Genomic DNA, 23,182 nt, shown 5'->3' with positions numbered 1-23,182 from the left:
AATAAAACCTTAAAAACATTAATTAATTAATTGGGGTGCCTGGGTGGTGCAGTTGGTTAAGTGGCCAACTCTTGGTTTCAGCTCAGGTGGTGATCTCAGGGTTGTGAGATCGAGCCCGGCTTCCATCGGCACAGAGTCTGCTTCATTCTCTCTCCCTCTGCCCCTCCCACTCAGGCGCACTTGTTCTCTCTCTCTCTAAAATAAGTAAAGAAATATTTTTTAAAAATTAATTAGAATCTAATTAATTAATTAGAATCCCACTTCTACCAGGATGTGCTTTTTAGAGCTTTGGTAATGTGTATATGCCATCTTCAACTTTCTGAAATTATTTAGGAAATTAACATAGATTTAATACTGCTGTATTACTAGCCCATTTCCATATTTTATGAACTCTGTATGTACATGCAGGTATGTTTTTTCTCATTGCTTCAGTAAAAGCAGCTGATACGCTGGCAAACTGTCTGAAGATCGTGCTATGCTCTTACGTTTTATGTATGTTTGCACTTAGGCTTTCCTTAATTGTAGGCACTAAATTATGGGATTGACCTTTTGGAAATTTGACTATGACCTGTGAATGAAATTTTGAATACTTCTTCTATAAAGTAAATTTAGATTTTTTTTTTTTTCCTTTTACAGTGGTAAACATTCTTAGTAGTGTTAGGCAATGTAGCATAAGTGGTTTAGAAGAGAACTAACAGTGGTAATTGATATACAGTAATTTCTAAGTTTAGCTTATGATTTCTGTTTCATATACACCCTTTTGGTAGGATTAGAGAGGTAGAGAAGACAAGCCCTTTATTATAATCTCCAACTTGTCTGTGTACTTTATAAAAGCAGGCATTCCTAGCCATGTCATTGAAACCAAGTTGCAGTATGGGACCCTGCTGATCTGGTACTCTACCTTCTTCCCCTGGGCCCTCTTCCAGGACCAGTTCAGAAACTTAAGCAGCTAGTAATTATTGACCTAGGTTTTCCTGTTTGGTGTGGTTCCGGAAGGAATCGAGGGGTTGGGAAGAAGGGGACAAAACCAACCCAAAACATCAGATTCTAGCACTGGTGCTTTGTCTGAGTCCATTGTATGTCTTTTCCCTGCTCAGGGAGTCAATGGTGCCTTTATGTCCCTAAGTGGTCTAGGTCAGGACACTACCGCAGAGAAAAACAATTGCTTGAATCCCAAATTATTTAACAGTCAAAGGCTTTTTCAGAAAAATAATTTCTCCAGGAAAGAGATTTGTGTGACATCAGGCAGCCAGAGCGTCTTCCTGCCAGGCCCTTTGCTCTGGGTGAACATGCTAGATGAGAGAGGTCAGTGTCCCCCAGCACCAATGGAGGGGTCCGTGACAGTATTTCTGAAAGAGCAAACCGAGCCCAGAGCTAGCTTAGGGTAGAACTGCTTGTTTCCTTTTACATCAGTTGCTTCCTTCTCCTCCTCCTGCTTTATACAGCAAGAGAATTGTTTAGTTTTAGACAGATGTGTATAAGCAGCCCAAATATTGGCATGGTAACAACCGATGGATTGTCAGTATCCAGTGCTGCTTTGTGGAGGGTATAAATGGAGCCTGGCCTCGGAACAGGGGGCTGACTCTCTTGTCTGTCTCAACCTGGGGCCCTGCCAGCATCTGTGGGGACATGATATGTGACACAGAGACCCTAAGGCAAAGTAGGAGATTGTAGGATAGTATATAAAGCTTGGAGATGAAACAAGTATCCCTTCTTATCCAGGGCTCCTGTGGCTTACGATTCCTGGTTAAATGTAAGCAAGATCAGCATTGCTTTGGTTTGCAGAATAATCCTCTTGTGCTTTCTTGTTCTCCCACAGGGGATGGTATGAATGCCTATGTAGCCTACAAAGTTACAACACAGGTGAGTCCAAGTGACCTACTGGTGACCAGCTTAATAGACTTGGGTGTTTATATCAAGAAGGTCATCATTCAGATTATTTCTGGGTATTTCTTTAGTTTCTTTGCCAACATCCTCCTTCAAGTTTACTCAAGATGGAGCAAGCCTGCATTCCTTTGGTAATCTCATCTGAGCCTTTCCACTTTTCTTCCAGAGAGCTAACACTTCAGTGTGAAACTTTGTAAGTTCTATTAAGACATGTGGTATATCTGCTATATTCCCATCCCTCTTAGGACCTTTGTGGCTTAGAACTAGTTTGGTGGATTGTCCCAAACTATATCACCTGTTTAAAAATCCTCAGTTCTTACGAGGTTTCCTGTGTGGAGCTTCTTTTAATACTTTCCCTACCCTTTTACCCCTCCGGTCTGGTCTTCCTTTTTTATATAACATTAATGCATACAAAACTTACACAATGTTGTATGCAGGTTATGAAGCATAAAAAATGAAGGCCTGAACCTGCCACCAGTCTTAAGATGAGTACCATTGAATCCACCTGCGTGTTTCTCCCTGTCATATCCCCTGCCTCACACCTTCAGGGCAACCACTCTTCTGAGTCTCTCATTTCCTTTATACAGAGTCTTCACATATGTATCTCTAAACAATATACTGTTTTGCTTTGTTCTTAAGTTTCATAAAAATGGCATCATGCTGAAAATAGTGCTTTCTTTACTAGCATTGTTTCTCAGACCCATCCATGTTGTGTGTAGCTATAGTTAGTCCGTTGTGTGATTATAGCATAATATATTTATCCATTTTCCTATTGTGAATATTCGGCATGTTTCCAGTTTTTGTAATTATAAACCATGACCTTTCTTGCACATGTCTCCTAGTAAACACATAGAAGAGTTTCTCTAGGGTGTATAACCAGTAGTTAGTTCCCCTGGGTTATAGATAGAGCGAATGTTGAGGAAAGGGAATACAAACTTCCGTTTTTGTTTTTGGAATACAAACTTTTTTAAAAGTCTTTGTAACAGTTTATACTCCCATTGGCATGTGTAAAAGTTTTCCTTGATATACTTCTTCGCCAACAATTGGCAAGGACAGCCTCCTTAAATTTTGCCTACCTGGTGAGTATTAAATGATCTGTCATTATGATGTAGGCCTAGTCTTTTTTACTAGAAGTCTCCTTTATATTGTCTCACTACTACTAGGTGGCCTGCCACCTGTGAGATCTAGATTCAGTGACACTTAAGAGGTTAAAATGTCTACAGTGTGGACATTTCACCTGATCCTCCCCCTTTAGTCTGTCTTTAGTTTTGCTGCTTTAATTCCAGCAGCAAATACCCTTAATAAAGCAGTGCAAGATGAATGGGTTATAGGTGACCACAGATTTCCACTTTAGACTTCAACATCTGTTTCCTTTTAGAGAAAGGGTTCTTAACCTGGAAGTGGAACTGGATTTGAATTTAATTAGTTGCCTTTATAGTCCTGTACATTTTATGTTATGCATTTAAAATCATTATTCTGCGAAGGGCTCTGTAGACTCCCAGACAGCCAGAGGGGACTGAAGTTCAAAAAGTTTAAGAATCTCAGCCTTGGAGAAAGTTATTTGCCAGGTGGCTGAAGGACAGGGATCTGGGAAGTAGATTCCGTTCACATCAGCCAGATGACTTTAAAGATACTCATCTTCTATTTGAAATGAAATTGCCTTGTGTTTTTTCTGTCCCCAAGACGAGCTTACCAATGTTCAGGAGTAAACAGTTTGCAGTGAAAAGAAGATTTAGTGATTTTCTGGGTCTTTATGAGAAGCTTTCAGAGAAACATTCTCAGAATGGCTTTATTGTCCCTCCTCCACCTGAGAAAAGCCTAATAGGTAAGTTGTGTGGTCTCTATTCTACTTGGATTTTTTTCCTTTGCATTCTTTCTGCAATATACTTTCTAATTAGTATATGAGACTGCTGTTAACAGTGTGGAATCTTATGGTTAGGGAAGAGATATTTCCAACGTTTTCCTATAAATTAGAGAGAAATAGCATGTTTTGAAATGTACTCTTTCCTCAGGTGCAGTAGGAAGCTCTGCTTTGAACTTTCACAGCTCTGTGTGTGTGTGTGTGTGTGTGTGTGTGTGTGTGTGTGTGTGTGTGTGTGTGTTGTGTTCATGTTTGTATTGATATCAGGAGTCTTAAATGATTCCTATTTCCTCCAGGCTGAAATGTAATAAGTTGGTGGGGGATTGGGGTGGGGGGCTGAGGAACCTTCTCATTGCCTAATTAGTTGATGTTTATTAGTCTATACTCAGAGTCCTATGGCCCCCTTTTAGAAAACGTATAATGTTCTACAACTCCCAGAGTTTAGAACCTTCAGCACTTTGAGACTAGTTCAAAATATGACTATCATGTAAAGAACCTTTTGTTCATGCCTCCTCATGACATAGAAGTGTAGAAGTGGCCTTTGGTTGTTTTTTGTAATGCTGTTCTCCTTGCCTTTCTTCTTGTGGGTTTTTTGTTTTTGTTTTTTTAATTCATGATGATTTAGTTAGTTAGTTTTACTATTCAAATTCCATTCCAGGAATGACAAAAGTAAAAGTTGGGAAGGAAGATTCTTCTTCTGCAGAATTTCTTGAAAAACGGAGGGCTGCTCTAGAAAGGTAAGGGCCATTGAATGACATAAGAACAGGTGAGAAGCTGAAACTGAGACTTAATCATGAAACATTCACTGAACTTAGTAGAGATGAGACTTGACTGAATTAAAGATTCACACCTCTATAAGCTCTTTAACCTTTCCTAAGTCTCTGACCTTCCCACCTTAGGAACAGACCATCTTTTCTTTCCTCATCCTGAGTGAGCAGACAAGGATATTCCCTTGGACAGTCAAATATGAATGGCTCCGAGGTCTCTTTCAGAGCAGTTATTTTTCTTCCCTTTTTAGAAAAGTGAAGAACATGAATTTGAATGTGCTTTTAAGCAGAGTCACACTTAAGTGCCTTATCTGAGGACATCTTAAAAGTAATGGAAGACATTGTACCCTTGCCTACACTGTATGACAGCCAAAACCTTGTGAGGCCAGGTTGACTAGCCAGATAACTGCTTATACCTTGTAGGTACCTTCAGAGGATTGTGAATCATCCTACCATGTTACAGGACCCTGATGTCAGGGAGTTCTTGGAAAAAGAAGAGGTTAGTATTATACAGACTGAATTTCATAATTTCTCTCTGCCTCTAGTGAAATGAAACTAGTTCATTCAACAAACATTTGAGCGCTTTACATGCATTTAGCTTAGTACGAGACTGTATCCTAATTTGTAAGCCCTCAAGAATGACAGGTATTTTTCAGCCTTTGAAATAAAAGAATTTCTGCCTGTAGTCGAAAGCAACTGGTTTTAGAGGTCAAACTGCGGCCTAGTTTTGTCTTACTGGAACAACACAACGATCTGTTTGGCAAGTCCTTTTCATGTCTTTCATAAGTTACTACTTGGCTCAAATTGAATGCTTATTTTATGCCAGGAGCTGAGGGGCGTTGGTTCAAAACCAGTTACCACAGACCACTGAACTGCCACGAGCAAAAGTGTTGATTCAAGTAGACAGTCTTTTTTTACAGGCTATGCATAGGCTATTCATGATTGTGAAAAATTGGAGATGGCCCAGTTACTAACAATTGAAGAAGTAAGTGAAATATACCAATACGACAAGTACTTTATTCTTATCATGAACAGAAAGTATACAGAAGTATTTATATATATTCATTGGAAATATACATTAAAAGAATTACATGGGGTGCCTGGCTGGCTTAGTTGGTAGAGCATGTGACTCTTGATCTCAGGATCATGAATTTGAGCCCCACGTTGGGTGTAGAGCTTACTTTAAAAAAAAAGAAAATTTATAAAAAGTGAAACTTGAAACCGCATGTATATAGAGCTATGGGAGCATGTTAGTCATTAAGAATCAAAAGAAACACTGGAATAAAACAATGTTGTATCTCATACCAAAAAAACTAGAAGGAAGTAAGTGACAGGGTAGGACTATCATTTTGTATTTGGTTTTTCATTTTGTTTTTACTTTTAAATTTTTATTTACATATAGTATGCATTACTCTCATGAAGAAAATGGTACTAAGTATATGGGGTTTTTTCCCCCCAAAATGAAATTTTTTAATTACAGTTTCTTTACCTTATGCAGAAATCTTTTCATTCCTGTGGGAATCCTATATCCATTTTTCTTTTTTAGTCCCTCATCCCCACTTCATACCCCTAAAACAGGGTTTGTCTACAATAGCACTTTTGACAATTTGGGCTGGATCATTCTTTGTTCTAGAGAGCTGCCCTGTGCATTGTAGGTTTAGCAGCATCCCTGGCTTCTATCCACTAGATGCCAGTAGCACCCCTCCCCAGTTTGAACAACCAAAATTATCTCCAGCCATGGCCAGATGTCCCGTAGGGGGCAAAATGGCCCCAAGTTGAAAACTACTGCCCTAACAGTCCTGAGCACCAAAATCTAATTTTTCAGCATGGTATACTGTAATTACTGTAGATTCTTTACCATCCCTTCCATACCTTAGCAAAGTAGTGGTAAGACTGAACCAACCAAAAGTAACCTCAATCTGAACAAATAATGCTCCTGTCCTTAGACCTTTGTTCACTGAGGAAAATCCAAATGGAATCACAGCACAGCTTCAAAGCTTCTCAAGACCTTACATCCAGCTGTGTGCAGAGTATGCTAATCCAAAGGATCTTTTAACAAAAGCATGTTTGATATTTAAGGAGTTCATGCTGGGATGGCAGACAGTCTCAACAGGAGGTCACCTGGCCACATAACAATCCTATTCTCATTTCTTTCTGCACACTATATCAAAAGCTGAAATTTTGCTAGTTCTTTTTAACATAGTACTTTGATTTTTTTTCCTTTCTCTACGTGCTAGTTACAGATGTGTCTAACTGCCTTTGAAAACAACAATCTACAGTTCAAATGATTTTTTTGGCAAGTTTTGGGCACACCATCTGATGGATACTAATTCTTCTGAACCTAAAATAGGGGCAGCAGATAACATGCCATCCCGCCTTCTTGGTCTTGTAGCTGCCACGCGCCGTGGGTACCCAGACATTGAGTGGCGCTGGTCTCCTCAAGATGTTCAACAAAGCCACAGATGCCGTCAGTAAAATGACCATCAAGATGAATGAATCAGACATTGTGAGTAGCCCTGTGCCTCTCAGCTTCCCCTGCTCCCTCAGTCTTATGGGTCAGAAGCCCTGAGGAGTCCTGAATTTCTCAGAGACTTTCCTTTTAAGATAATTCAGTCCCTTTGTTAAAAAACTGCTAAGGAAATGCTGTGCTGGACACCTATATGAGTCCCCTCCATTAAAGATCTGGGCTTGTGTGTTTCAGTGGTTTGAGGAGAAGCTCCAGGAGGTAGAGTGTGAAGAGCAGCGCTTACGGAAACTGCATGCTGTTGTAGAAACTCTAGTCAACCATAGGAAAGGTAACAACCTTGGAAATGCACTTGGAGCTGGGGGAAATTGATGTCTCCAGTGAGCTGGAGATGGGAGGGCATCCTGTTCCCAAGCCTATCAGCCATTCAAATTGAAATTCTCAGCCCACCTCGTCCTTGATGTTCTCATCAAAAAGGCATGCCCTGCACCTCCTGCCTCAGCCACTGTGAACATTGTACTCTACCTGGGAAGGGTGCAGGGAAACCATACCACGTACAGCCTCACCTAGAACTTGGACTTAAGTTGGTATGATTTGAATTGGTGGCTTATATCCAAAGTGATGTCACATACTTCAGCTACATGATCAAATGGGCAATATGTAAATTCATGGAAACCATGTATGTCTCCTAACCTTTGCCTAAGCGCTACTAAAATTGGCCAAGTTTGAATGCTTTCCTTCTCTGCCTTAAACATGGTATAATCAGAAATCGAAACAGGCAGAAAACCGTTAGAATTGAAGGCAGTGTAAGGGTTGGCAAAATAGGGTCTAGCCCATGGGCCACATCTGGCCCTCAGTCTATTGCTACGAGCTAGGAATGGTTTTTACATTTTTAAAGTGAAGAGTGAAAAAAGAGATAAAGTGAGACCATATGTGGTCCATAAAGGTTCAGTCATCTGGCCCTTCACAGAAAACGTTTGTCCTGCTCTAGAACATATAAGACTATCCATTGTGCACATACATTCACTCTCTCTCATGCGAACAGACTGCTAACAATGAGCTTTAACATAAAAATTAGAATCATTCCTTTGGCCTATTTGTATCAACTGGCCCCTAGTTCTCCAGGAATATTGGAGCTGCTTCTTCCAGGTAGGCCTCAACCTAGTGAAACTTAGGCCAGCAGGTGCCTCTTCCTGCTCATGTGACCGCACTGCACTCCCCTCACTCTCTAAGTACAGACGGCCGTGGTGTAAGGGGCTGGGTTGCAGAGCCCCCCGTCGTTAGATATGCAGAGGGCAGCTTTGCTAAGGCATGCCATGCAGTACCAGCTGACTTGTCCCTTTTCCTTGTGAGATCAGAGGCCTCTGCTGTCTTCTTCCAGAGCTAGCGCTGAACACAGCCCAGTTTGCAAAGAGTCTAGCCATGCTTGGGAGCTCTGAGGACAACACAGCATTGTCACGGGCACTCTCCCAGCTGGCTGAGGTGGAAGAAAAAATTGAGCAGCTCCACCAGGAACAGGCCAACAATGACTTCTTCCTCCTTGCTGAGCTCCTGAGTGACTACATTCGTCTCCTGGCCATAGTCCGAGTAAGCTTCTGTTTCCTTTCCTCATTCTCCCCCTTCCCCTTGATTTAATTTGTCTTTCTTTTGCTTTTCCCCTTCCCAAGAAACTTCCATCCATTATAGCTGAAAATAGGTGTAGCTTTTTTCTACTAGAGAGAAGGTATCTTGTGAACCAAAAAATCCATTTAACTGTTAGCTAGTTATCACGGAGTCATTTTGAGGCCTACAGCCAGTTTTTAAAATGCATTTAGAGAAAAGACTACTCTTGAATTTCCAAGTAGGCCCCTCCTTATTGTTGAAGCTGGACAGTGCTCCTTTCTTCAAACGAGGCGAATTACAGACCTGCTGTCTTGGCCCCCTGGAGCAGTGACTTCCTCAGTCCTTTGGTCTTTGCCTCCTTAACAGTGAGCGGCGGCTGTGCCCTGGTAAGAGCTCTTGCTGGCTTCCACTTGTCCCTCTAATGTGGGCAGGCAGGTAACTACACGGAACCGGCTTGGCGTTGCATGGAGGAGTGTGGCCAGGGGGCTGAGAGAGCTTGTCACCAGAGTCCTTTGCTGTGCTGACCACACTGGTAACAACACTGCGGCCTGCCTCTCAGGTCAGGCACCTCACCTGTTCTCCTGGTAACCAGGGCAGTCTGGTTGCCCATGACCTTTTAGAGCGGCCAAGGAGGCTTCACTGGGCAGTGGTATTAGCTCTTGCACGGCCTCCCTGTGATAGAGGAAAGAGCCAAGAGGGATCCTGGCACCTATCTTATAAGGCCTCAGTCTGCCACTGAACCAGCTTGGGACCAGGATGAGCCTCCTGAGTTGGAGCAGAGCCAACCTCACTCCCCATCTCCAGCATCTCCCCCACCAGGGAGCTCCTGTGTTGTCGAGACCCGAGCTGCTCCCAGGGCTCTCATTTCCTCTATGGTAGAGTTGCTCAATGTAGCCTGTGAGGTTGCTCATTGTCCTCTCCCTCAGCTGTTTGGTTTGCTGCTAACTACAGACAGATAAGAGGCTGGAAAAATAACCTGCTTTGGAATTCGTAGAACTGGTCAGACTACAAAGACTGGAGCGCCACATCAGGGAAGGGCCCTCTCTGGGGAAGTTTTCAGAGGGGGGCATTGTTTGGAGTCTCAGGAGAGCGCAACTCTTGGATGTGACCTCCCTTCCAGGCTGGGTGAGCCCCTGTGGACAGCGGTGAGAGCGGTCCAGCCTAGAGCTCCGTGCAAGGGCTGGGGCAGCATGCCTGTGCGCGGAACTACGAGCTGGGCTTCTCTCAGAGACCCTTCACCTGCCCTCATAATCATGAGCTGGCGGAAGGATTGAGGAGATGAGCAAATACTTCTTTTCTGCTATTCCCTGAATCTGGAGCTGCACCGCTCTTAACCCAGAGGGTTAGGCTTGAGTCTTACGTGGATACGAAGTTACCCTTTACCTGTCCTTTGACATTGAGCTGCTAGGAAATTGCAAGTGAGTACAAGTGACAGTCAGTGCTGGGAAAGGTGAATGTGGTGGCATTTCAATCCCTAAGCTTTAAACTTTAGCAAAGGCTTGCACTAAGGAGACCTAGAAAACATCCAGGGAACTTCTGCAGCAAAGGAGAGCAAATGGAACAGGGCTGGGAGGCTGGCCCCACCTACAGATCTCTCAGCCAGGCCACCTCTTGAAGCCTACTGAGCCAGTGGGGGTGGTGGATGGTGTGGCTAGGCCAACAACTCTCCTCTGGAAATGTGATCAAGGGACTAGAATCAGGGCAAACCAGCAAGTGGACCTTGGGGAGCTTCTTTTTTTTGTTTTTTTTTTTTTAAGATTTTATTTATTTATATGACAGAGATACAGTGAGAGAGGGAACACAAGCAGGGGGAGCGAGAGAGGGAGAAGCAGGCTTCCCGCTGAGCAGGGAGCCCAACGCAGGGCTCGATCCCAGGACCCTGGGATCATGACCCAAGCCGAAGGCAGATGCTTAACGACTGAGCCACCCAGGCGCCCCCTTGGGGAGCTTCTTGTGAGCCTTGCTAGCCTCCCACAGTTGAATGTACAGATGAGATGGAAGCCGTGTGTCCGTGGTAGCTTCTAGTATTTATTTAGAGATCTGTTAAGCTAACCCTGTATACTATTTGATGTTAATTTAAAGGTTGCTTCTTTAGATTGGCCTGCCCTGGTATAATCTTCCAGGCTAAGCTAGGTCTCCAGTTCTGTTATTTTGTTATAGGTCCCCTGTTTGTTTTCTCTGTACTCTGCATACCTATAATTATTTATTGGTAATTTTTAATATAATGTCAGCCTTTTCTATTAGATTATAAGCTCCAGTAAAAGCAGAACCACATGTTTCATTCCCCACTGTCTTCTTAGTTCCTGGCACATGGCAGGAGCTCAGGAAAAGTGTGGAGACCCATGGACTAACCTGAGGGAGGCAGTTCGGGAGCCATAGTCCTGGGCATTGGCATCAGGCCACCTACCATGCTCCCAGCCACCCAGCCTTGGGAATAGCATGAAGCAGCATGGCACTGGCCTCCGGGAGGCTTGGAGAGGAGTCTTACCCGAGCTTGTGCATTTTGATGTTAAGCTTCCAGCTGGGCACTAACATGTGGCTGCAGAATCTGCCCTTCTCTAGCACAGCTGCTGGGAGAGAGTCCCCCTCCCCCTACCCCACCCCCGGCAGAGCCAGTGGAGCTCCTGAAGGGCTGGTTGTGCTCTTCCCCAACCCCCCACCCCCACAGGCTGCCTTCGACCAGCGCATGAAGACCTGGCAGCGCTGGCAGGATGCTCAAGCTACGCTGCAGAAGAAGCGGGAGGCTGAGGCTCGGCTGCTTTGGGCCAACAAGCCTGACAAACTGCAGCAGGCCAAGGACGAGATCTTAGAGGTAAGGCCTCCCATGGCAGACCAGTGGGGGTATTCGGCTGGCTCCTGAATGAGCCCAGGTCCCATCCCCCCCCCCCCCCAGGTGCTTGAAACCCCACAGCAGGCAAGAGAGCTATTTTGAGTCTAAAGGATGCTGGCTGCTGGGGAAGCCTCTGAGGAGTCCAGGCTTGCTCTTTTCCCATTCCCCCCCAGACTTGTCAAATCAGAATCTCTGCAGGAAGAGTCCTGGGTGGGTCTTCAAAAAACTCCAAGGTGATTCAGATATGCCCCTCTGGTGAGAACTAAATTCAGTTCTCTGGAACGCCCAGCTCTGCTGGTGGGTGCCTAAACCAGCCAGAGGCTATGGAGTGCCAGAACTTTCTTAGAGATCAGGCCTGGCCTGGGGTACACAGTACCTCTTTTCCAGCCAGATGGCCTTACACACCCAATCCCATATGGTTTCTAGTCTTACCCAGAGAGACAGACAAACATAATGACCAATTCAGGTCTCATATGTAGAATTGCTGTTCAGAGGTAAAGACTCTGTAATGGTGTCATGATATTAAGTGATCCTTTCTTTCCCCTTTCTTCCCAGTGGGAGTCTCGGGTGACTCAGTATGAAAGGGACTTTGAAAGGATTTCAACTGTGGTCCGAAAAGAAGTGATACGGTTTGAGGTGAGATGGAACATCCTACTCCTCACAAGTGTACAGTGCCTGGTTTAGTGGTAGTGTTGGTTTTGTTCACGTCTACTGAGTAGGGAGACAGATGGAAGTGCTGGTGACTTGGTGGTAGTTGTGAACAGGTGTGGCCTGTGTGTGTGTGTGTGTGTGTGTGTGTGTTCACATTTGTGTTCTGAGGCAAAGTAGGTGTCCTATGTTGCTGGACTAGGCAGTTAGACACAAAACAAGGCTTGCGGCTGTCCTATGTCCTCTGGTCCCCTTTCCTTTCTCCTCTCTTCCTTCATCCCCCAACCCCTGCCCACCATGAAGAAAGCTTTGCAAGGCCTTGGCAGAAGCTGTTTGACTGGAAATTATAGCTATTCCAGCTGCTGGCTATAGTTTCTGGGGTTGTGTTTGGCCTTGATCAGTAATAAACACCACCCCATCAAGAGGGGTAGGAGCAGCTGTCTGGATGATCACTCTAGAATCCTGTCTCCTATAGAAAGAGAAATCCAAGGACTTCAAAAACCATGTGATCAAGTACCTTGAGACACTCCTATATTCACAGCAGCAGGTATGTAAGTTATTCATCCTCCTCTGTGCCCGCTCCAGAGGCCAGCTGCCTACTTTGGGCTTTGGTAACAGGATGAGATGGGCTGGCCCTGTTGCTCTAACATGGAGCATCTAATAGGGTCTTTGGCTAAGCAGGATTGCCCAAATCCTACAAGAAGTTAGTTTTTAAGGACAAACCCCAAATCTCCCTACAACCCCGTGTTACCACCTAACCCTCTTAAGGCTGAGGCCCCAGTCAGTGTGGTGAACAGTGGGGCCCCACTATGAGGAGCTAACTGAGCTGGGCAAAGCTGTGGCCCCCACAGGGGTACTTCCTCCAGGGCAGAAGCAGGACTGTCTTTAGCAATTTCCCTTGCACTTGATACTTCCTCTCAGTCTAGAGACCGGTAAGGGCAGGGTGGCTTGCTGGCCAATCTGTCCCAAGGTCTACTCAGCCTAGCCATTTCCTCAGCTTGGCCTCAGCTCTAGCCTCCCTTTAGGTGGCTAAGGCATCTGGGGGACTGTGCTAAGGCACAGTGCTTGCTCCCCTCCTAGGCTCAGGCTCTGCCACTCGGTGGGGCACTTGCTTACTGTCCCCACTTCTTTGCAGCTGGCAAAGTACTGGGAAGCCTTCCTTCCTGAGGCAAAGGCCATCTCCTAATGGACCAAGGACGCCAGAACCCACCTGCCTGACGCTGCCTTTTTATACACTGTCCTCCACCTCTGCTGGACTCCAGTGATGCATCCTGCCTAGCCTGGACTTTACCCCTTCCTCCCCGCCCCCACGACCAACCTGTCCCCATTCTAACCGTTACTTCATTTAGCTTCCATATATATTTTCTTACCTGAGAGAATAGTTTCTTGCTTTAAGCAAAAGACCTACACTAGGTGGTGGAGTTAGGGAATAGGGGTGGAGTATTGATATAAATATATAAATACAAATGTATATTTTTCAGGATGTGGTTAGGAACTGGGAATAACGTTTTCTGTTACTCCTGATGGTGCCATGAAAAGATTATGTAATAAAATATTTTAAAATCAGGTCATATGACTCAGAATGGTGGTGCTTTTTGCTTTAGGACGGGGAGCAGTTGGGAAGCGGGTCCGGAATCCGAACCAAGAAGTTGCCCAGGTGTAGAGTAAGTTTCTCTCCACAGGAGTTTACAAGCTTTTGCTGCTGCGTCCCTATGGAACTAGGATTTCTTTTTTTTTCCTGTCTACCTCAGCTACCTGCTCTGAGGGTCTCTTAATCTGTTTAATTCTTATTCCTGCTTTTTTAGGGAAGGAGTTGTAAAGACATCTCTTATAGTAAGAGAGGCAAAATGGATTCTCCTGCAAAGGAGGCAGACTCTCTTTTATTCCTACTATTTCCCTTAGCTGCCCAGGGCTCTCTGAGTCTTGCCCTCTGATAGCAGTCTTGTATTCTGAACTTCTTTTTTGCCACATCCTCAGAAGACTGATTCATGTGAAAAGTGTAAAGGGGTGATAAGCACTTAACGCTGTCTCCACTGACGACAGAGCCAGGCACTCTGCCTCCAGATAAGGTCATCCAAGAGTTCCTAAATTTTTTGAGGTTCCAAGAAGCTTTACTGTCTGTGCCCAGGAGGTAGCATGCCAACAAGAGGCCGAGTGTTGTCCACACAGGCCAAGGGCATTCAAAGGGGTCTCTGTCCCGGCCTGGCCAGGGAGGCTCGAGTCTCCAGTGCGCTGCTACTGGGCTTCCCCTCAGCTGTGTCCACAGCTGCTTAAACTGGCTGCTCCAAGGGGACTTGGAGCTGCTCTGCAGGGTCGGCTTGGCAGACTGCCTGCCACGGAACCTCGCCACTCCCAGGCCCCCTGCCCCAGCCTCAGCCCCAGAGATGCCCCTTTCTGAGGGTATTCCACACCTGCTCTGTTAGTTCTCTTTGGTGGGTGGTCAAGGTTTGGGGAGGGGCAGCCTGAAGCAAGAGAATGCAGTCAAGGACACTGCTTTCCGGTACACCAGGCTGGTGGGGGCAGGGATGTTGCGGGGCGGGGAGTGCAGTGCTGGCAAGTATCTTTTTCAGCAGGTTGATTTTTTTGGAAAAAGTCACTCAATCTCTTCCTATCTCCCAGTATCCTCATTACCACCCTTGATTCTATCCTTCCAGTCTTTCTTATGTGTTTGCTTTTGCCTAGTTGTAATAATATACACAAAATATTTTGTATCTTGCTTTTATCACTCAGCACTGTATATTTTATAAGCATTTCTTCTATGTTGTTATATATCTTCACAAGCTTTATTTCTAAGGCTATGTAATTTTGAGGCTTCCACAGAGTGATTGTACCATAATTCTGACTCATCCCTTGTTGTTGGATTCTTGGTGGTTTGGTAAATTTTAAATTTTAATAGAATTTCAGTCTTACAGAAAAGTTCCAGGATATCACAAAGAACTCCCATATATCCTTTACCCAAATTTACCGAGTCTTTACATTTTACCTTATTTGCTTTGACTTTTATTTATATTTATGTATTGTATTTTCTGAAGCATTTGAGAGTAAGTTGCAGACATTGTGCCCCTTTACCCCAAAATGTTTAGTATTTCCTTAAGAACAAGGATGCTGTCTCATAACTTAAAACCGTAAGTACGGTTATCCAAATCAAGAAGTTGGACACTGAAATAATGTTATATAGCCCATGGTCCATATTTAAATTTTGTCAGTTGTCCCAGTAATGTCCTTTATAGCCATTCCCTTTTTCCTGGTGCAAGATCATGTGTTACATTTAGTTGTAACACATGATTACACGTGTCTCTCTCTATCCAGAAGAACTTCACAGCCTTTGGTTCATTGCTTTTCATTACCTTGGCATTTTAAGAATACAGGGCCTCATGGTTCCGTATGACTAGATTAGGGTTTTGCAATGAGGCAGGAACATCACAGAAGTGATGTATCCTCAGTGAATTTTAAGTTGGCATATGATGTCAGTTGGTCCTGTTAAGCTGAAGTTAACTCTGATCACTTGGTTACTCTTTTCCCTTTTGTAATTAACAAGGAATTTGTGAGGAGATACTTTGAGATCATGTAAATATTTTGTTTCTCGTCCATTATGCTTTTCTAACTCTGTAATCTGCATTTACTGGTTGGCACTCTACTAAAGAAAAGCATCCTTTCTCCCTACTTAATAATCTACATGTTTATCAGGGTGAATGAATGGTTTCCTATTTACTGAGTTGCAAGCCATTGCTTTGGTTTACTTTGATTCTCAAATCATCCCAGATTTCTGGGAGGGTCCTGTGTCTTTTTAACCTGTCCCCTTCATTTTTGAACACTTTTGTTGCTTTCTGGCATAATAAAGTGTTTCAGGCTTCTCTTGTATCTTCCTTGCCCCAGCCCTAGAATCAGTCTTTTCTCCATGGAGTCTTGATTTCTTTTGGTGGAGGATTATATTTAGAAACCGAGGTCTGGGTGCCGAGAGTGCTCATTGCTTCTAGGCCCTTGGTGGCCAGGCAAGAAAATAAGGACAAAGATCTATAGCAATAGTGAGAGAGAGAGATGGCATAAAGAATCAGATACTAGAAATCATTAACTCACACGGATACTTCCAGTCTAGCCCCATTGGGTTTATCCTAGTCTCCCTTTTCCATATGGAGACTTTATTCTCCAAAGAAACTTAATTTTAAAACTTTCTCCTTGCTTTGTTATGTTCCATCCAATGATCATCCTGATGCAAGTTTATTTTTATTATTTCCTGGGATAGAATCTCTGGTTTCAGAACTTTCTCCTCAGCCTCCGGCATCTGAGGCTGACAGGGTCCGTGCATTTCTGTACAGAGCTTGCAGACATGGAAATTGAGAAGGCCAACAGGAGGTTAAGAGTACTGAGCCCAAAGGCCTGCACAGTCGTACAAAAGGAGTCATTCTACCTGGGGACTCAGGAAGAAGAAATCTGTAGAGAAGAGGATGCTTGAACTGTGTCTTAAAGGTGAAGAGGTGTTCGCCCCTTCTGCTGGGGCCATTCTGCCTCCCTGCCTCCTGACAGTGGGAGGTAGGCACATCTGGGAAATGCAAGTGGCTCAGTGTGGCCAGAGTCGAGTCAGTGGGCAGCCTGCAGAGAGTGACGAGCAGGAAGCAGATCACACCGATACAACTTGGGAGGTGCTTGGAATGTTACCTGAAGTGTGTGGAGCTACTGGAGGGACTTAAGCAGGAAATAACATAGTCACATCAGAAGGTGTGAGACTGGAAGCAAGGAGAGCAGCCAGGCTCATCCCAGCCAGCCGATTGCTGAGGAGGGCAGAAAGAATGGTTTTGGAGCTCCAGGGAGAGGCTCGGGAGGCGGACATGGGCCCACCAGTATCTGGGCACTGCTTTGATGAGAGGCCTGAGGGAGGGCCGAAGCTAGCCTCACCTGCAGGTTTCTGGCTGGGATTCCGCAGTAGGCCGTGAAGCCCTTCATGACACAGGTAACATAGGAGGCCAAGTAGGTTTGGAACAGATGGGAGCGGAACAGTGAGGACAGTAGGTGCCGACCATGGCCTGTAGTATAAGAGGCCCGTGCTGAGAGGTGGGAGAGAGAGTGAAAGGAGCCTTTATTTAAAGGTGGGTCAGACGGCATGTTAATAAAATTCAGAGGAGAGAAAGGGAATCACCATCAGAGCCTGTCTGGGAGCAAATGCACAGAGCAAGCCGCCTCACTGCCGGGCCAGGAGGCGAGGAGGTGTGGGGAAGAAAGATACGGTGGGGCAGAGAGTAAAGGTCTCCTGCTTGATAATTACAGTGTTCTCAAATAGGGATATCTGGTTTTCCTATTTTGAGTCAGATGGTTTAGAGAAGTGTGGAGAGAAGTTTACTCTTCCCCCGTTTCTCCTTGTGTTATTTCCCCTAAGAATCTCTGGGCTCCAGAGCCTTGAGGATGAGGACTTTGAGCTGGAGGGACCCCAACATTCAATATGAATAGTCAGTGACAATAAATGAGAAGTAGGAAGGATAGAAAGTGTCACACATAAATATTTGTAACTTTGAACTCTTTCCAGAAGACTTGCATTCTGGAGCACCTGGCTGGCTCAATTGGTGGAGCATGTGACTCTTAATCTCGGAGTTGTTAGTTCAAGCCCCATGTTGGGCATGGAGCCTACTTAAAATTTTAAAAAAGAAAATTTAAAAAGACTTGCATCCTGAATGCACCTGTAGCTGGGAACCCTAAAGAAAATAAAGAATGCCTTTGCAGCTCAAAGTTTAAAAACGGGGAGATGATGAAATCTGCTACGGGTGGGACTGGGAACTGGTTGAGGAGAGAGATGGCGATAGAATGAGTGCCCGTTGCTGAGCATGCTTGGGGCCCACATGGGAGTGGAAACCATGGATTGTGAGGGGCATCAGGCCGAAGGTCGTGGGATTTCCCCACAGCAGCCTAAGGAAACAGGAGGGAAGGGGAAGATGATCCCTTCTGCAGCAAAGAAGAGCAGACCTTTGCTGCAATTGGCACACGCTTAAACTGAAGGCTTTATCTTTGGAGACACTGGCTAAGATTTTCTGCTCTGCGCTTGGGGAGAGTAGGGCCTTAGCTGAGCGTTAGAAATGGGTAAGAGCCACTCATGCCTGTCTTCTAGCTGTGGGGATGGTGTGTACGTCATCTGCCAATGTCTTATGACACCAGGTGTGTGGTTGATGATGGCATTTTCTGCCAAATAGTCAACTCTGTGAAGTGGTACATCTTTGTAACTCCATGGTTCCTAGCAAAGATTTGGGCTCAAAATAGGTGCCAAATAGATAAATGTTGAATGATCTCCAACTGCAGATTCTACCTGGCATTCACAGCCTTCTGTGAGAGGCCGCAGCTCACCATCCCGGTTTATCTCCCGGGGCCTCACAACAATGCCAACACCTCACAGCAACTGCCTCCAAACAGGCTCTTTCCTTTCTCACTTCCGTGCGGCCTAAGGAGCCTTTTATTAATGGTGGGCTTTCTACCTGATGCACCCTGTCTCGGCTCCCATCCCTCTCTGCAGTCTCAGAATTACACCTGTCTGAATGGGAGTGTAAGTAGGTAGAGACGGAGGGCACTGGCGAATGTGAGAACATTCACTGGGGATTCCCGTAGACATGTCTAGACACCAAGTCCATGAAGATGACTCTGAAGGTGCCCATCTTAGCATCGTTTACAGTTGTAAAAATTGAAATCAATCTAAATGTACAGCAGGAAGGGATTAAATGAATTATGGTACATACATTGGGATATTATACAGTCACTGGAGATGATACATAGCTATATTCATTGACAAGGAAAACATTTTTAAGTGAAAAAAGGTTATAGAATTACATGTATAGTATGGTCTACGTTTATACAAAATTATATATGGGAAGGATATTGATCGAACTGTTATCTATGGTTGCCAAAGGGATGGAATTTTGCTTTATTTAAAATTTTTATACCATTTTATGTTGCTTGGAATTTGTGTATTATTTTTATAATCATAAAAATTAATAAAGTGTTTTCATTATGGGAAAACAACCCAGTGCATCCTTTGAGGCCTACTTTATATGTACATTCTCCAGGAAGCTTTCCTTGATGCACTTTCCATTCTACACCCAGACTGGAATGGTAGCCCTACCTCCTTTGTAACTCTTTGTCATCCTCTTAAACCTCTGGTCTTTCTCACTCTTGTGGGCACTGTTATCTCTGAGATGATCTCATTAGCCTCTGGAGCTCGGAACTCCTTAAGATCATGGACTGTGTTGTTCCTACCCATCTCCACGTTCACCCACAAAGGCAGCCTAAGGGGGCAATGACTGCCATTCAGCTCTGGCAGTTACTGTTTTACGAGCCTGTGGGCCCAGATCTTGGGGTTTTTGAAGAGATCCAGAAATCAGGCCTGATTTGGGGTTGGCAGGAATGGTGCTTCGGGGGGGTGCCTGCAGGCTGGGAGGTGATCGCCACCTGCCCCACACTTGCCCCAGACAGGACTCCTCCCCTTTGCCCTTGTCTGTTGTGGGAATGCCCCTCTGGCTGTGATGACCAGACTTCGGGAGCAGAAAACACCCCTCACCCCCAAGGCTGCTCCAAGGGAGCCAGCTGCTCAGCCTCCATCGGATGCACTTGGGGTCCAAGAAAAGCACAGAAAACCACTGTCCAATCTGAGTTAGGACCTTTCCCTCTAGGGATGTAACCACTGTTTCTGAATGGCTGCCCCTCCTAGCTTCGGCGCGCTCAGCTTCCTCTTCCATGTTGAGTGGCCGCGGTGATGAGCACAGGCGCCCAACCAGCAGGCCTCTGGGCAGCCTCACCAGAAATAATGACAAGGCACCTGGGAGGCGGGAACCTGTGTAGGGGCAGGGTAATCCCTTCCCACTGTGGAGCCTCACAATAAGAGCTGTCATGTGTTAAAGGCCTACTCTGGGCCTTTGGGCTTTCAAACATCTCGCATCTAACATCAGGAACTTCCAGATGGGCATCACTATCTGCATTAAAAGACTGAGGCTCTGAGACCTGAAGCAGCCTGTTCAGTCTCACGTCCCCCTGTCCCCAAGCTCAGAGGGAAGACCTGAACCCAATCTGCTTGACTCAGCTTGTCTGCCACACCATGTCCCACACATTCTCGACAGGGATGGACAAGAGGAACCTAGATAATAATCGACTAAGTTCTTAAAGACCCGACTGAAGCCACACAGTAGACCTGTTAAGGACATGTTACCCACCTGACTTTTGTAGGCATGGGAACTTCTCTGACCTCTGTGAGGTACTCTCTCCCCAGACATGCACAGTGTGTGGCCCAGCTGGGGGCAGGAGCAGAAGCTGGAGGACAGGGAAGCAGCTTGGGTGAGTACCTGGGGACCATCAGTGGCAGAGACAAAACCTTGCTGAGAAACCACAGACAGCACCCAGAGCTAGAGTGGGTGGTGAGAGCACCTCAGTCCCAGACCTCAGGGCCTTCCAGCCTTTGGCCTGGCTTTCCTCTTGGCCTCAGTGCTTGGACCTGCAACTCTTCACAATAAACCCCTGTGACTCGAGGGTTCCTAAGCCCATCTTCGTTCCCGGAACCTCAGCACTGGGCACACCAGAGGGGCCGATTGGTTGGTCCTGTGACATAATCGTTCTAAGTAAGGGGTGTTGGGAGTTGTAGCACCTTGAGAACAATCTCCCTGGGAAGCTGTGTGCCTCAGAGGCCTCTGCCAACCCCCCCCCCACCCAGTCCGGGGTCATGTCTGAAGCAACTGAGCTGTCCTTGTCATGTGGGCAGGGGGGGGAAGGGATTCCTAGTAGTGACACTGCTGGCTGGAGCCCCAGGGCTAGAGCCTGTGTGTCCCCTGAGAAGCACCCACCCTGAGTCAAACTTTGCTTTCGGGGCTGTGGCAGGACACGCTCATCAAAGGTGCTCTCCTAACACAACCGTCTCCAGGGCTCACTTCCCCTCCCATGCACCTCCATTTCCTCCTGTGTAAGATGAAGAGTTTAGACTCCTCAATAATTTAAGATGTTTTAGCAGCACTGCTGTTTTTGTAGACATCTACACCAAAGTCCAGTATTCAAAACATAAAGGTATGGTGTTTTATTTTATTAAAGATGTACCCATTAGGGGGAGCCTGGGTGGCTAAGGCGGTTAAGCATCTGCCTTCAGGGCGCCTGGGTGGCTCAGTCGTTAGGCGTCTGCCTTTGGCTCAGGTTGTGATCCCAGGATCCTGGGATCGAGTCCCACATCGGGCTCCCTGCTCTGCGGGAAGCCTCCTTCTCCCTGTCCCACTCCCCCTGCTTGTGTTCCTGCTCTCGCTATGTCTCTCTGTCAAAAAAATAAATAAAATCTTTAAAAAAAAAAACAAAAAAAACCATCTGCCTTCGGCTGGGGTCATGATCCCAGGGTCCTGGGAATAAAATCTTAAAAAAAAAAAAAAAGATGTGCCCATTAGAAAGGCAATTAGTAATAACTCAGAGGCTGGTAGGATGAACAGAATAGTTGCTGATTTACACCAAACTCTGCTCCCAATTTATTCTACCGTTTTTTGGTTGCACAATATCGACAAAACCAGGACATTTTTTTTTAAGAGATTATTTATCTGACAGAGCACAAGCAGAGGGAGCAGCAGAGGGAGAAGCAGACTTCCCACTGAGCAGGGAGCCCCATGTGGGACTCGATACCAGGACCCCAGGATCATGACCTGAGCCAAAGGGAGACGTTTAACCGACTGAGCCACCCAGGCGCCCCAAAATCAGGAAAATTCTGATCACCGAGTTAGTAGTTAAAATAGTTCATTTTTAACCTAACCTTGCAATCTCAGGATACTGAAAGAGGAAGAGTAAAGCTTATTTGTGTTGTTTCAAAGTTGAATCAACAATATATTAGGATGAACCTATGTAATTGCCCATAGCCTACCACTGTGACAAACAAAAACAGCAAATTCGTATAATTCAGTAAATAATAAGAGCTAACATTAATTTATTGTGCCAGGCCCCTGCTAAACCTTTTGGAAGCATGATGTCTTTCCATCCACACACAACGCTCTGCTGTGCAGATAAGGACCCTGAGGGCAAGGAGCTGTCTGAGCTTGTCCAGGTGACCAGAGCCTCGGGGGTGAGGCCATCAGGCGGCCAGGTCGCGGGTGGCGGGGCTGGGCCCCCTCGGGCTAGTCCGCCTCCTCCGGCTGCAGGCCCGGCGGGAAGAATGCAGCCTCTGTGCCCGGCGGCGCCCACCAGCCCAGGAGCTGCTTGTTTTCTTGAAGAGGTTAAGCCACCTCCCGAGCAGTGTCGGCGGCTCCGCAGAAGCCCGGCCACTGAAAGGGGCTTTGTGTGCCGGCTGCGGAGGGCCCGGGAGAGCCAGGGCCCAGCCAGGGGGCAGCCGCGGTCCAGCCCACCTGCGCCGCCCCAGACCGGGCCGGGGAGGGGACACTTGTGCCCCCAGCCCTCGCTGCCTTCTGCTTGGCGGTGACCCTCATCCCCAGGAGGCGAGAGACTGGTGCCTGCAGTGTGGCCCCCAACCAGGAGCGGCCGCAGCGCCCCGGAAGGTGTGAAAACCGCCCATGCGCTCAGAAAACTGGGCTCAGAGCCGATTTGCGATTCAACAAGCCTTGTAGGTGGTGATGATGATGGTGATGCCTGTGGAGGCCTGGGAACCACTGCTCTATAGTCTGATCTGGAAATACTCTGGCCAAAAAAACCAGTGCTTTTAAGCCCCTTTCTCGCAGAAACTTGGAAATGAAATTCATTCATTAGAGAGTGATGGAGAAAAGGCAAAGGCTTGTACAGGAAAACTCATTCTAAAAACAGCAGTCGCTTTGAAGGTCTACACACCCGTCCTAGAGTGTGTGGAACTTAGCTCCGTGTTCATCCACTACAGAAAATAAGCTTTTCCCTTGACCGTAATACGGGCTTTGGAGTCTACAGGAGGTCACGTATGCCTCTTTACAGGAAAATATTCTCCAGAACTTACCTCCCAGAGACATCCTAAAATGTCTCCAGGCCAAGGATCTTGTCTTTCTTCATTTGGATCTTCACTTGTGTACCGTGGAACACTGTGGAATTAGGAGCTGCGGGTTCACTACCAGATGTTTTACAAGTCAGGTGCATCTAGTCCATTGATTTGAGGCTTCTCAGGAACACCTGAAAATTTAGCAAATAAATAAGGTGGACAACACTCCACACAGAAAGAG

The 23,182-nt window shown here is 45.9% G+C and overlaps 1 protein-coding gene and 1 long non-coding RNA gene across 2 annotated transcripts in view; both read left to right on the top strand.

Annotated features, from left to right (window-relative positions):
• The window catches only part of SNX1 (sorting nexin 1), a 34,019-nt gene extending 20,394 nt beyond the window's left edge, over positions 1 to 13,625 (top strand). Inside the window, exons 5-15 of the mRNA XM_036083831.2 lie at positions 1,820 to 1,863; positions 3,571 to 3,712; positions 4,407 to 4,485; positions 4,939 to 5,014; positions 6,908 to 7,021; positions 7,217 to 7,310; positions 8,361 to 8,566; positions 11,250 to 11,393; positions 11,967 to 12,047; positions 12,535 to 12,606; positions 13,195 to 13,625. Of these exons, the coding sequence (XP_035939724.2) occupies positions 1,820 to 1,863; positions 3,571 to 3,712; positions 4,407 to 4,485; positions 4,939 to 5,014; positions 6,908 to 7,021; positions 7,217 to 7,310; positions 8,361 to 8,566; positions 11,250 to 11,393; positions 11,967 to 12,047; positions 12,535 to 12,606; positions 13,195 to 13,245 (1,103 nt within the window). The 3' untranslated portion in view covers positions 13,246 to 13,625. The remainder of the gene's footprint in view (positions 1 to 1,819; positions 1,864 to 3,570; positions 3,713 to 4,406; positions 4,486 to 4,938; positions 5,015 to 6,907; positions 7,022 to 7,216; positions 7,311 to 8,360; positions 8,567 to 11,249; positions 11,394 to 11,966; positions 12,048 to 12,534; positions 12,607 to 13,194) is intronic.
• Positions 13,626 to 20,296: 6,671 nt separating this feature from the next.
• LOC144382753 (uncharacterized) lies at positions 20,297 to 23,182 on the top strand. The gene is made up of 2 exons (XR_013450146.1): positions 20,297 to 20,360; positions 21,985 to 23,182. It is a non-coding gene; the product is annotated as an uncharacterized LOC144382753 (long non-coding RNA).

The sequence above is a fragment of the Halichoerus grypus genome, chromosome 8 (genome assembly GCF_964656455.1).
Source record: "Halichoerus grypus chromosome 8, mHalGry1.hap1.1, whole genome shotgun sequence".
In the NCBI taxonomy this organism is placed as follows: domain Eukaryota; kingdom Metazoa; phylum Chordata; class Mammalia; order Carnivora; family Phocidae; genus Halichoerus; species Halichoerus grypus.
Note: the sequence above shows the minus strand (reverse complement) of the source record. Positions and strands in the feature narration are given on the sequence as shown.